The following is a 13830-nucleotide window of genomic DNA, read 5'->3' on the forward strand; positions in this document are numbered from 1 at the left end:
ACCTAAAGTCGGCTGTTGGTCGAATCTTCACTTGTACATGAAGTAGGTCGGCAACTTAACGTCCACGCGAAAGGGGGACTTCAGAGGCTGACATGTGGGGCTGTGCGGCCTCCCCTAGGCCGGCCGGCCTGGGGATTGGGCCACTTGGCACTGACCTTATGGGGAATGACTCTAATTTGCTTTAGGATGTTAGTGTGAAAGACTTGACATTTTTGCACGTGGTCCAAGGTCGGGCAGCCTGGCCTGGCACCCCTTTGGCCTCCGTTGCACCGACATGCCCATCAATGGTTGCATGTTCTCCTTGAGGGCGGTTTTGGGCTTGGAACTGTGTGTGTCACTGAATGTGGACCCATCCTTCCTTTGTATTTCATGACTCAAGCCTTCCGATGTTAACTTGCGAATTTTCGATGGGTTCTTGTTGGTTGGCTTGGAATTGTTCTTAGGATCACTTTGACAAAGTTTTGTAGAGAAATTCCACAGTTGATACGCCGGTCAGCCTGGCCTAGGCCAGCCGGCTAGGGATTTTCCCATTTTGGCTCAATTTTGGATATGTCGTTCCTGCATTGAAATATTCACCAAAACTTGTAATATTGGTTAGTGAATTTTGCATGGTTATGGTCTATAATGTATGAAATCAGACGAAATGTTGGCAGTGAAAATCTTCAGAATCGACCGCCAACACTGGCCAAGTCTTGCCTAGTCGCTTTGCCATTGTCCTAGCCCCTTTAGGACAGTTAGTTGCCTTGCTTCGTTAAGCAATAGAGTTAGCTCTGTTTGTCCGTTTTTCACGTTATTTAGCTTCGTGCGATTACCTTTGCGAGAGCTTGTTTAACTTATAATTTATTTTACCATTATTATGATATTGGTTTACAATTTTTACTGTTATTCATTGACTCCTTTTATTGTGCCTTGCATGTGCACCTTTGATTGATGCGTTTAGAGGAGAAGCCGTTCAAGGATCTTCAAGACCAGGAGTTTGAGCACACCGTCACCCTTGCTGCCGCAGGCAAGCTACCTTGTGCATCATGAACCTATACTTGTTTTCCTCCATTGTTCTCATAGCATGCTTTACATCATTACAATTCGTACATGCATGCATTGTAGGTAATTGTGAAACCTAAATAGTTGGTCTTAGGATTTGGGACTGGCCTAAAGTGGCAACATGGCATAGGATTTGGGATAGGTCACTACAAGAGATTTGACATTAGGCGACGTTCCATTTTTGTCACAAAAATGGTTATTTTCGTTATGTTTTGCATTTTGTGACACTCGGGTGATGAAAATGCAATCGTCGCCTAATGTGGGTCACACAATGTATTCTGGTGACGAAAACAGATTTTTTTGTCACAAATTTTATGACGATTCTTATGGTGTCAACTAATTTGTGACGCTCGCTTTTCGTCACTAGCAAACCCAAAAAACATCACAAAATTTATGATATGACTAACTATGCAAGTGCCATGTAGGTCAAAAAAACGTCACAAAAAATAATCCTCTGCTGACATGGTGATAACTAGAAGGTGACATGGCAGGCCCTTTGTGATGATTTGATTCGTCATAAAACAATGAAGGGCCCAACAAAGCCCATGTACCAAGCGACCTATTTTGGGCTTATTTTGGGCTTGAGCCCATTCCACATTACAACCTATTCCATATTGTAGCCCATGACACATTCCAGCACATACAGAATCTCAAATAGCATGAAAACATCAACATTAGTTAATCTCCATATCAAATCTGTTCACTGTTCAGACCAACATATGTCATGACAGCAACATAATATATGAAATTAACTAACACGTTAAAATATAGTTAGAACTTGAGCAACAACTTCAACGGGAGTCTTTCGTGCTTGTCCTTGTTTTCATCTTGAGTCCACTGGACCTTCTCATCAATAATCTGCAACCGAAATAAAAATATGCATCAGCGCAAACATATATACAAAAAATATATATAGTACTCTAGCCATAGTCCTGTCTTTAACAAAAATACGAGCATGAAACATAGCTATATAAAACTAGCCATAGTTCTGCCTCTAACAAGTCATCAAATGTTGTTACTAACCACCAAGAATTAATAGGTGAATCAGAAACCATTTTGGCAGGATAAAATTGTAATATGCAAGATTAGAGCATTTTATCCAAGAACTTCGCATAATATGCTCTATGTAAATATTGCTTTTTTTAGCGTGCTCAAACAATATATCTTAGTAAGTAGACAGTAAACAAGCAATGTCACATAAGCACACAAGCATATGCCCATGGTATATTGGATCAGATAAGCAATGTTACATAAGCTTAAAATTTTAGGCACAATCTGCACAGCAAGGAATCCAATTAGCTTATTGAATCTTCTCTAGAGAATACCACAAAATCCAAACGGGAGTGGAAAAGAAAAGGCAACACTCACTTGATGCAGCTCCATGATTCAGTGTTGCAACTCCAAGATTCAGCTCCAGTGTTACGCCACCATAGCAACTAATTAATAAAGAAATAAGCTGGACATGATGCACTATTGGAAAAATGCACATTCGTCCGCGGCCGTCAGTAACGGTCACGGCTTCGGCCGATACTAACGTGCAAATTTAGTACCGGGCTAAAGGAACAGTAGCCACGGGAGCCTATTAGTACCGGCTGGTGGCACCATACGGCACAAAAGTGTGCCACCGACAGGCCCCTACAACGGCTAGTGCTAATTTAGTACCGGCTAGAGCCACCAGCCGGTACTAAATGGCGCCCAGGAAACTTAGTACCGGCTGGTGGCTCCAGCCGGTACTAAATGTGGCGCGTTAGTACCGGCTCGAGCCACCAGCCGGTACTAATGCGCCCACTATAAATTGGCGCCTTCTTCCTCCAGAGCCCGCGCCAGCGCCATTTCACCAGAGCAGCTCGAGCTCGGGTTGTTCTTCCCCTTAGAGAGTTGCCGCCATTTTTTCTAGTTTGAGTGAGTGTTCTAGTCATCCAAGTGCGCCAAAGGTTTGCAACTTCATTCTATCTTTATTGATTGTCTTCATGCATCATTTTATGCTCCATAGTTAGAGAAATTTGTGATTTTAGAAATAGTGAGAATGAGCATGATTTCTTTGATTTATTCATTGATTTGAGGTATATAGAACCCATGACTTTAATTGGAGCGAAGTTTTTATGGCTAGGTTGAATGTGGAAAAGTTATAGGGATATTTTTCAATTATTTTCTATATATTAGAAATGACCGTAGTATATTTTTTAATTTTTAGAATGAGTTTAGAGATTTCATGTGATTTACCTGTATATATGACCATATATGGAAAGTAATTTTTTTATAATGAATTATTGAAAGAAGTATAATAGAATTTTTTATTATGAAAGGATTATTTTGACACTCTAGTGATGTATTTATTCAGGCTCAAATTGAAACCATCTGGAATCTTAAAAAATCTTTATTTCGAAACAAGTATACGTCGTTAATCTCCATTCAACGGTGATGGCACTACATTTCGGGGATACACGATGCGCTATAAGGACGTCGCCAATGGGCTGGTCGCAACACCAGCATTTTCGGTTGTTGCGAACACAGCATTTGACGCAGTCAGCGTGGCCGTTGTTGCACTGAGAGTATATCAACGAGCATGCTGTTTGTCCCAAGTGCTGTGTTCGTATCAACCAAAAATGTTGGTGTTGCGACTGGCCTATTGTCGACGTACTTGTACCGCACTGTGTCCCCCTGAAAGGCAGTGTCATCACCGCAGGGTCGAGGTTACCAACATATACATTTTTCGAAATAAAGTTTTTTTTTCTTCAAGATGGTTTCTGGATATTGATCAACAGAGTGTTCGCCTGAAACTGAAGGGTGTCAAAATAATTAGGAGATATAGATGTTTATTTCAATTAATTAGATATTTGTTTCAATTAATTTATTCAGGTTTTTCTGATTGAGAATTAATTTATTCAAAGAGATAAATATTCTGGGACCTGTATTACTATACAACATGTTCCCTTTCGAGAGATATATGTCAGTTCATAAGAAGTATGTTCGCAATCGTTCTCGACCAGAAGGATGTATCGCCAAGGGTTATGGAACAGAGGAGGTCATTGAGTTTTGTGTTGACTTTATTGATGATCTTAATCCAATTGGGGTCCCCATGTCACGCCACGAGGGGAGACTGAAGGGAAAGGGCATACAAGGGAAGAAATCTAATATGCACATCCTAGAGAGTGAAATCCGCAAAGCAAACTTCACAGTTCCACAAAATTCATCCCTCGTGGCTCCATATATGGATGAGCACATGAATATCATAAGGTCTGAAAACCCAGGGAAGCCTGAGGCCTGGATTACAAGGCGTCACATAGATAACTTTGCTGTTTGGCTTAGAGCAAAGTTGATAGGTGACGGCAGCAAAGTTGATAGGTGACGGCACGATTGCAGAGCAACTTCAATGGCTGGCAAGGGGCCCATCAATGACAATCATGCAGTACCAAGGGTATGAGATTAATGAGTATATATTTTACACAAGAGCTTAAGACGAAAAGAGCACCAACCAAAATAGTGGTGTGCGTATAGACGCAATAGGCAATGATGGAAATAAGGATAGCTATTTCGGAGTCATAGAGGAGATATGGGAACTAGAATATGAGCCTTTGATGATTCCTTTATTTCGGTGCCAATGGGTGAACCGAGCTGGAGGCGGCATAACGATAGACCGGTACGAGACGACAATTGTGGATTTCAAAAAGATTGGATATAAAAACGAACCATTCGTCCTAGCCAAGGATGTCGCACAGGTGTTCTACGTGAAGGACATGTCAAGCAAGCCTAGGAAAAATTCAGCCAAGTTCGACGACGAGCCAAAACGCCACATAGTTCTTCCAGGAAAACGAAAAATCATTGGAGTTGAGGATATTTCGGACAAATCAGAAGATTTTTATCAGTTTGATAATCGTCCTCCGTTCTCCGTTGATGTTGACCCAAGCATCTTGTTAGCCAAAGAGGACGCTCCTTATTTACGCCGCGATCACGACCAAGGGACGTTTGTCAAAAAGAAAATTGTAAATGTTCCATTAAGTAATGTTGAGTAATAGTATTGTGTATCCATTATGTTTTACTTTATTATTCATTTCATGAAGTGATTTTTGTAATATATATTTTCATTTTGCAATCATAAATAATATAAATTAGTATTGTTTACCTATGTATTAATTACTCGTTCTGTGTTTGCATCTTCAACATGATCCCCTTCATTGTCTACTCCACTATTACCATTTTTCTTGATCTAAATTACATATATTAGCATTTCCATGATTTTTTTAAATATGTTACAGACCAACAATATTTTTTAGGAAAATAAAACATTTATTTTTGCATATACATATATTCTATAATTATTCATTATGCAAAGTGCCTTAAAAAAATTTTGCATGCTCAAAATATTATATCCTTCTATTTTTTAATGCCATTGTCAATTTATTACACAATAGAAATGCATAATTCACAAACAAAATAATGACTGCGAATTAATAATTGTAGCGTTTTAGTATCGGGCAGAGGCTTGGCCCGGTACTAAACTGCCACCACCAAAATTTCCCGCCAGTGGTAGCTGTTTAGTACTGGGCACAGCCTTGACCCGGTACTAATGTGAGCAATTTAGTACCGGGCCAAGGCTGTGCCCGGTACTAAATGCCCCAGGAGACAGCTTAGTACCCGGCGCAGCCACGGCCCGGTACTAAACTGTCGTCCCTATATAAACCCACACTTAGATTTCTCCCGGCCCATTCCCCCTCTCTCGATCTCCCTCTCTCTCTCTCTCGTCGTCGTCGCCGCACGTAACCGCCGTCCCGCGACCGCCGCCGCCGCCGGACCTCCACGCCGACCTCCGCCGCCGAAACTCCACGCCGAGCGCGCCCATGCAAGCCGACCCGCGGCGCGCGTCCCACTCGCGCCGGACCCCGGCCAGCCTCGACGCCGACCCGCGCCGCCCCCCCGGCCCGCCCTCGACCGCCGCCCCGACCGCGCGCCGCCCCCGGACCGCCAACGCGCCGCCCTCCGCCCCCGGACTGTCGGCCCCGCACTGCCGGCGCCCCTTCCACGCGGACGCCACCCTGCTCGCCGGCCGCCCACACCCCGCCGCCCCCGGCCACCCACGCCCTGCCCCCTCGGTTGGACGCATGGCTGATGTAAGCCCTTGCTGACGTCAGCACTACTACGTGCTGACATAAGCTTTTTTATAATTATGTGGATAATTGTGGTAATTGTAGAAAATTATAGAAAATAGTTAGAAAATATAAAAATTGTTAGGAAATATAGAAAATAGTTGGGAATTATAGAAAATAGTTAGGATTTTTTTAAAAAATGTTGAAAAAGTAAAAAAACATAAGAAATAAATAGGAGAAAATAGATAGGAAATTATTGGAATAGGTAGAAAAGTATAGAAATAGGTAGAAAATCCTAGAAAATTTAGGAAATTGTTTGAGGATCATGGAAAATTGTTGAAAATTGCTGAAAATTGTTGGAGGATCATGGAAAATTGTTGGAGGGTCATGAAAAATTGTTGAAAATTATTGGAAAATTGTATAATCATGTATTTATTGTACAATCATGTATTTATTGTACAAAATTGTTATTATATGTATGAGTTTAATATTTTTTATATTGTTGCAATATGATGTATACCTGATGTATTTCTGATGTATTGATATTATTAATTTATCTTATATTGTTGAAAATTTCATATTATCTGATGTATTCATATTATAAAGACATGTAATTCCATACATATTTCTGATGTATTTCTGATGTATTCATATTATCACGACACGTAATTCCATACAAAACTCCGCATCTTATGTAATTTCGCGTATCACATGTAACTCCGTGTATTATATATGTTTGCATAGGGATCGAGATGGGTCCCTTTCAATGTGATTTCGAAGATGAGTACGCACTCCATGAAATGATCCAAGAAGGCACCCAGGCAGGGTGTTTTTAAGAGGATCCAAATGAGGATGATGACAGCCAGTATCTCAATGATACTGGTGATGGCGATGACAAAACTAGGGAAGAAATGCATGTGGAAGATGACATCCCCGAGGTATATGGAATTCGATCACAGAATATGAGATACTTATGTATGGCAAACGTGTGTGTGCGTCTATATATATATATATATAATTTCAGCCTTCCAGATCAAAGAGCTCGAAACGTAAACGAGGCTCGAAGAAAAAGACGGAGGACCGTACCACAATCACCTCGTTGCACCCGGATGGGGAACCCAAGTCTCCCAAGGGGGTTAAGACGACTGTGGTGAATCATTGCGGATGTTATGTCAGGGAGAACATCCCCATTAGCTTCAAGCTCTGGAAGAAAACCAAAAGCACAGATAATGATGCTGACATCGTCCCTGAAACAGAGAAGCAAATGCTATGGGCAGATGTCAAACAACACTTCAGTTTCCCAGAGGACAAAGAAGAAATCTTTAAGGATTGGGTCATGAAGAAGATGGTTATTTCTTTCCAGACGTTCAAGAAGAACTTGAACAAAGACTTCATAAAGAAGGGCCGCGTACCAGATTTCAAGAAGCACTTCAAGAAGCAACGTCTTTTTTGGGATGCATTTGTGCAGTACAAATTGTCCGAGACCAGTGAGAAAAGGACAGCACAAGCCAAAGAGAACGCGAGCAAGAAGATACACTTTCATCATCTTGGGCAAGGAGGTTATTCGACGGCGATCCCCAAATGGCAGAAAATGGAAGACGACCTCACTGCAAGGGGAATCATACCGGTGACTTTCGACTGGCCCCAGCGAGCAAAGCATTTCTTCTACGCTCATGGAGGCTCCGTAAACCCGGAAGATGGCTCGCTTATTACTAGCGATGCCATAAGAGAAGTGGCCAACAGTCTGGATGAGGCACTAAAGGCCGTGTCCGAAGTCAGTTTCAAGCCGGACAGAGAGAAAGATGAGCTGACGTACGCTCTCGGGACACCGGAACACACAGAATGTGTGCGAGGTATGGGTGTAGTTCCATGGAAGTATGGCTTCAGTGCTGACATTGAGACCTATCGAAGCCGATCCAGGAAGAAGGCTGAACAGGAAGATAAGATGCGTGCCCTGGAACAGAGGATAGCTTCAATTGAAGGGGTAATGTCAGCTAGCAGCCAGGCACACCAACAAGAAGCCAGATCAGCCGCCAATTTGGAGAGCAGCCCCGGCTCGCAACGCCGTAGCAGTGTCGCTTCCACGGAGCACCCAGCCGGAGGTCAACCCACAGTGGTTGCGGACAAGTCAGAACATTACCCGGTGGATGACATCACCGTGAGGACACTCAATGAGCTTCTGTATCTGCAGAGGAAAAAGATCAAACTGGTCGCGCACGGCATTGCTGAAGTGCCTGTCCGAGGTGGGACAATTCATGGCAGGCCGATTCCAGAAGGATATGCTAGGGTCATGGTCAATCGAGTCGAGCCAGGATGGGAACACCTCGATCTCGAGATCCCTGGAGGCGATGGAGAAGAGGAACTCGGACACGTCGTGCACACATGGATCTGTTGAAACAAGCGGTACATACGATTGGCTGGATTAAACTTCGCCGATACACCAACTCCCGGCTCCGAGCCCACAAATTCACCGGCAGCCCAAAGAGGTCCCAGTCCGGATCTAGAAAACAGTCCCACTCCGGCACCAGAAAGGAGTCCCACTGCAGCTCCGATATCACCACCGGCACCACAAAGGAGTCCCTGTCCGGCTCCAAGATCAGCACCGGCAGCAGAAAAGAGTCCCAGTCCGGCTCCCCATGATGCAAGGGACTCCAATGCCAGCTCAGGTCCTTGGGTCCCAACGCCACCGCCTCCGAAGGCGAAGAAGGAGAGCGCGAAGCCTTGGGTCCCACCGCCACTGCCTCCGAAGGCAAGGACGAGCACAAGGGTCGCGCCGCCTCCTAAGAAGAGGAACACACCCAAGAAGAAGAAAGAAAAGCCTCCACCACCGAAGTTAGCGTACCATATGACTCAGGAGGAATTGGAAGAAAGTGTCCGTGAGCACGTCAGAGCTCATTTCGCGCCAAAAAAGCCTCCACCGGTGTATCAATGGTCAGAGGCAGATAAGAAATACTTCAGATCTTTACTCCAATCCAAGTACAGCGCACCCCTATCGGACTACAACCGCCAGATCACAAAGTCCTAGGAGAAGCCAAGAAATCGTCTGCGCAACCAAGTTCCCCAGCTCGGACAACAATCCAAGCAATTGATACCCCCGCTCAAAGTGCTCTCCGAAAAAGATGCAACTACTGCTCAGTTTGTGTGCTGGAAAGCAGCCTCACAAAAGCTTAGCTGCTCGAAGAGGCTCCAATCGAGGTTCACCCAGGGGCAAACAAAAAATCTTTCGTGTTTGGGGAACCTCTTATGTGGGAAGAGTTGATTCCGACGCTACCAACTAGAATGCGTGAGTTGCATGCATGGTACATGAAAGCAAGTGCATCGAAGGATGTAGTGTTCCGTGCCCGAATACAAGATATGCATTTCCATCGGGGAATGGATGATATATGTATTGAATTTGAAAATCTTTATGATCTGTACCATCAAGACGCCCTAGACATGTCTCTCCTAAGTGTATTTTGTATGTAAGTGTACTTCGTCCTACCATTTGTATATAGTACCATAGCTATACTAATTATGTGTTTTTTCATCCTCTTCCTTCTTTTTAAATCGTGTAGGATGAAGGTTCAAGAATGCCAGAGAAAAGGGTACTATCACGTCGGCTTCATAGACTCATATAATATACATGAGGAGGGTGTCAGGAAATGGCCTAATCGGATCGAGAACAATATACTCAGGGCCTTGCATAAGCAGAATACTTGTCAATACATTCTGTTTCCGTACAACTTCGAGTGAGTTCTTTATCTTTTTTCTTGACTTCACTATATATATGTGTATATATATCTAATATTTCTTATACATATATGTGTATGAAATATGTTCCACTGGATCCTTCTTATTATCGAGATCGATAGATGCCGAATTCGGGTGTACGACTCCTTGAGGAAGCCAACATATTATTAACAAGATCTCATAACAATCATGCAAAAAAAACATGAGCTCGCTTCCTCGAAAAACATATAGGAATATCGTCACCTCCAGCCCTAGTAGAATTCACCACTAACTGGCCGGTACGAATAGATATCGCACATCTACTGTCGTTTTTTTAATCAACATAAATATTTCATAACTATATAGTAAGTTTATTGAGCACCCTTCCGTACCCGAGCCAAACCCAGCGGCCCCCCACGGCCCCACACCACCCCGCGGCCCACGCGCCCGTACCCGGGTCGCCCGGTCCGTTTTTTGCCGTGCCGTTACGGTCTTCGCCCCGGTTCCAGCTCTCTCTCCTCCCGACGGTTCAGTTCCCAGGCCCCCCGACGCCGGATCCGCCGATCCCCTCCTCCCGGCACATCCTCCTCCCGACGCCGCTCCCTCATCCCTGCACCGCTCCCTCCTCCCGACGGCCGTCCATCCTCCCGACGCCGCTGCTCTCGTCCCGACGGCGCTCCCCTCCTGCCGACGCCGCTCCCTCCTCCCGACGGCCCTCCATCCCCCCGATGGGGATCCCCTCCTTGTGACGCCGCTCCATCCTCCTGACCTCCCGACGGCCCTCCTTCATCCCGTTCCCGACGCCGCTCCCTCCTACCGTCGCCGTTCCGCGAGATCGATCTGTACTCCCGCCGCCGTCGCCATCAGGAGACCCTTTGAACTGCCGACCCGATCCTCCATTAACTTCAGCTCCACGCGTGATCATGGTTGAATCGCTCGTCATCCCCCTGCCGGCTCAAGGTACCCTTCAATTTCCTCATCTTTTTGTGTTCCTACTGCTAATTTCTTCCCATGCTGTTGATATGCGTGGTATGTAGCTCTATTAGGACGTAGCTTGTTGCAATCTGTAGCTGCAATATTAATCCCTTCTCATGTTGCTTGGATTTAGCTCCTTAATTCCTATTGTTATGGTCAATTAAGATTTTTGTTGCAATCTGTAGCTCCTTTCTACTGTTTCATTTGGTTATTAGTAATAGCCATTCATTGTGGCAACCTGGTCCTCACTCAATGGATGCAATTCCCACTGATCGCATGTTATTTAATCATTTTGGTGTCTCTCTGCAATGATCGATCCTGCTGCCGACGTACGCTGCTGACTGGTGAGTGCCTGCAACCTAGATATGCATACTGTTACTGTATGAAGATAACCTTTGTTGAGATGCTGCGCCAGCACCATCCTTTCAGCAGTAGTTCATTTTTATTTTATCTGTTGCATCAGGGTTTTTTTTTCTGTCGAAGCGATCTCTTGTGGGAATTACTTTCTTAATTGTCTACTACTTCAAATGATGCAGGCAAGGTTGGATTAGATTGTCGATTCCATTCCTTTGCTAACTGAACCAGCATGTGCTTAGTTATCTGAAATCTTACTATCGGATTCTCTCTTCTTAACCTATGTTTACTGAACTTCTTGCTTAGGTTCTTTTTCATGCAGATTTGTGAACCTGATGATAAGCTACATTTGCCACATGTTTTAGTGGACAAATCTTCAACTGCACAAGTATAATCTATAATGATGATTACAATTCTACTTTAAATCATTTATTTAGTTATTACTCTCATTCCTTTGGACAGTCATGCTGTGACTGACAGTTTTAAACTTTTTTACTATATTTTGCAGTTATGTTTCCCAATCCATTAAATTATTGGTTTCTGACAAGTATAATATCTCTTTGATCAGTGAGGGTGACTATGAAGTTGTCAGGAAAGTTGGTAGAGGAAAGTACAGCGAAGTCTTTGAGGGCTCCAATGTTAACAACAATGAGAAATGCATCATCAAGATCCTGAAGCCTGTGAAGAAAAAGAAGGTAGACCTGAATCCTATTATTTGTTCTTTATAGTTATCCCTTGAGCCTATTAGCTTAGCAAGGACAGGCTACTGTTTTCATTACACATGTTTAGATAATGATGGCATTCTTATTGAGATTTTAACCTACACCTCTCATGCTGGTGAAGATAAAAAGAGAAATTAAAATCCTTCAGAATCTTGGTGGAGGCTCTAATATTGTGAAGCTGCTTGATATTGTTAGAGATCAGCACTCAAAAACACCCAGCTTGATCTTTGAATATGTCAACAACAAAGATTTCGAAGTGCTTTACCCAACATTGAGAGATTATGACATTCGCTATTACATCTACGAGTTACTCAAGGTTTGATTCTTGCTCATACTTTTCTTATTGCATAACAGGCTAACGGCTAATATATTTCCTTCCCTAAGGAAGTCTTGGTAACCCCAGTTTGTTCTGGTGTAAAGGCTTGGTTTATGTTGTTTGTGTAGAGAAGCATTGGTAATTTAGTATTATCTATATCTGCTGTTGAGTTCCAATGTCCCAATAGTTTCTTTTTGGGGTGCATTGTGAAGGAAATGGGAATTCTGCATATGTACAAATGACCACACCAGGTTACTTTTGATCTGATTAACAACTATTAGTGAGTTTGGCTCCATTTATCTTACTTTTCTATTTTATGTGCACAGGCATTAGATTACTGTCATTCACAAGGTATTATGCACCGAGATGTGAAGCCTCACAATGTTATGATAGATCATGAGCTTCGTAAACTCCGGCTGATAGATTGGGCTCTTGCTGAATTCTATCATCATGGCAAGGTATTATACAGAGAACAGTAGGACACACTCATAACAGGCAAGGGCAGAGACACGCTAACCGAATCATCAGCTGGGCTCCATCAATCTTCAGTTGTATAATAGCGGTTGGGTCACTTGACGGAAACAAAAGATTACGAGGGAGCCTATGTTGTAGCCTGTCTTTAACTGCATTGAGAAGGAACGCAAATTTGTTCAGATTATGAGCTTGAGATGTGATTGCGAACATTATTTTCATGTAAGGTGTTTGCCATAAAAGGTTATCTGTTAGCAGATTGTACTACTGTATTATTGAGCTTGTAAAGAATTACCAACCTTTTGTTTGGACCCCATCAAGCTCTCTCGTGGGCTATTATTTCGTATTACCTTAAGAGCAAGTATCATGACTGGCTAAGAGCTGGCTAAATCCAACGTGGAGGAGAGAGAAAGCAGTAAAGAGAAAAAATGGGCGAGTTGCTACACGCCGGCTCAAACGAGTGATATGCACTGTGCTGCAGCTGTCCCCACCGCAGTGTTCACCTTACCGCCGGTAAACCGGCGGTTACCGCCAAAATTTACCGATACCGCTACTAGGCGGCAACACTTACCGGTAGCGGTAACTGGTGTTTTCCGATTCAAAATTTAAAAATACAAAAGTCAAAAAAACGGTTACCGCTACAGTAAAAACGGTAAAATCTACAGTGCAAACGGTAAGGTGAACCCTGCCCCACCGTTGGCCGGATTCTTATTGGCTCCTGCTCATGCAGAGCAGTAAAGGATAGCGGCCCCCACCACTACTGCTCCTCCTGTTTGCATGACGTGACGTTTTCTCTAAGAAATGTCTGTTTTGTGGCACCCTTGCCATTTCAAATGTTTCCTTCCCCTAGCTAGCAAGGTTGAGCGAAGAAACCAAAGACGACTTGCAAAATTTGGCTTAAATGAACTTTTATGTGATTTGTCAGTTCTCTCTTATCACGGATCATCATAGTGACATGTATAGTTTTACAGCCAGTCTGACTAGATTAGATACAGGCATTGATTTTTCTAAAATAAAAATCCAACGATATCATGGCTCCGCAGCACACCCAAATCCAGAACATAGAACAAGGGTATGATTGCCATGGAACTACTGCCGACTACCATGGTTGACAAGGATTGCAGAGCAACTGAGCAAGCCACCGACAGGGCCTTCCATG

At 43.6% G+C, this 13830-nt stretch overlaps 1 protein-coding gene across 24 annotated transcripts; it reads left to right on the forward strand.

The window, feature by feature from the left end:
• Positions 1-10260: 10260 nt before the first annotated feature.
• On the forward strand, positions 10261-13018 carry LOC120685895 (casein kinase II subunit alpha-like). Of its 24 annotated transcripts, none has more exons than XM_039968016.1 (5): positions 10281-11349; positions 11731-11857; positions 12006-12200; positions 12329-12451; positions 12527-13018. In XM_039968016.1, exons 1-4 carry the CDS (start codon positions 11336-11338, stop codon positions 12440-12442), a joined length of 450 nt encoding a protein of 149 aa, XP_039823950.1. In that variant the 5' UTR covers positions 10281-11335; the 3' UTR covers positions 12443-12451; positions 12527-13018. The 24 variants fall into 24 exon arrangements, 4 of the variants coding, with proteins under 4 accessions (XP_039823950.1, XP_039823949.1, XP_039823947.1 ...); XM_039968013.1 differs by lacking the exon at positions 12329-12451 and having other exon boundaries at positions 10313-11152; positions 11272-11349; XM_039968014.1 differs by lacking the exon at positions 12329-12451 and having other exon boundaries at positions 10313-10793; positions 11272-11349.
• Positions 13019-13830: the final 812 nt, after the last annotated feature.

The sequence above is a fragment of the Panicum virgatum genome, chromosome 8N (assembly GCF_016808335.1).
Source record: "Panicum virgatum strain AP13 chromosome 8N, P.virgatum_v5, whole genome shotgun sequence".
Taxonomy (NCBI): Eukaryota; Viridiplantae; Streptophyta; class Magnoliopsida; order Poales; family Poaceae; genus Panicum; species Panicum virgatum.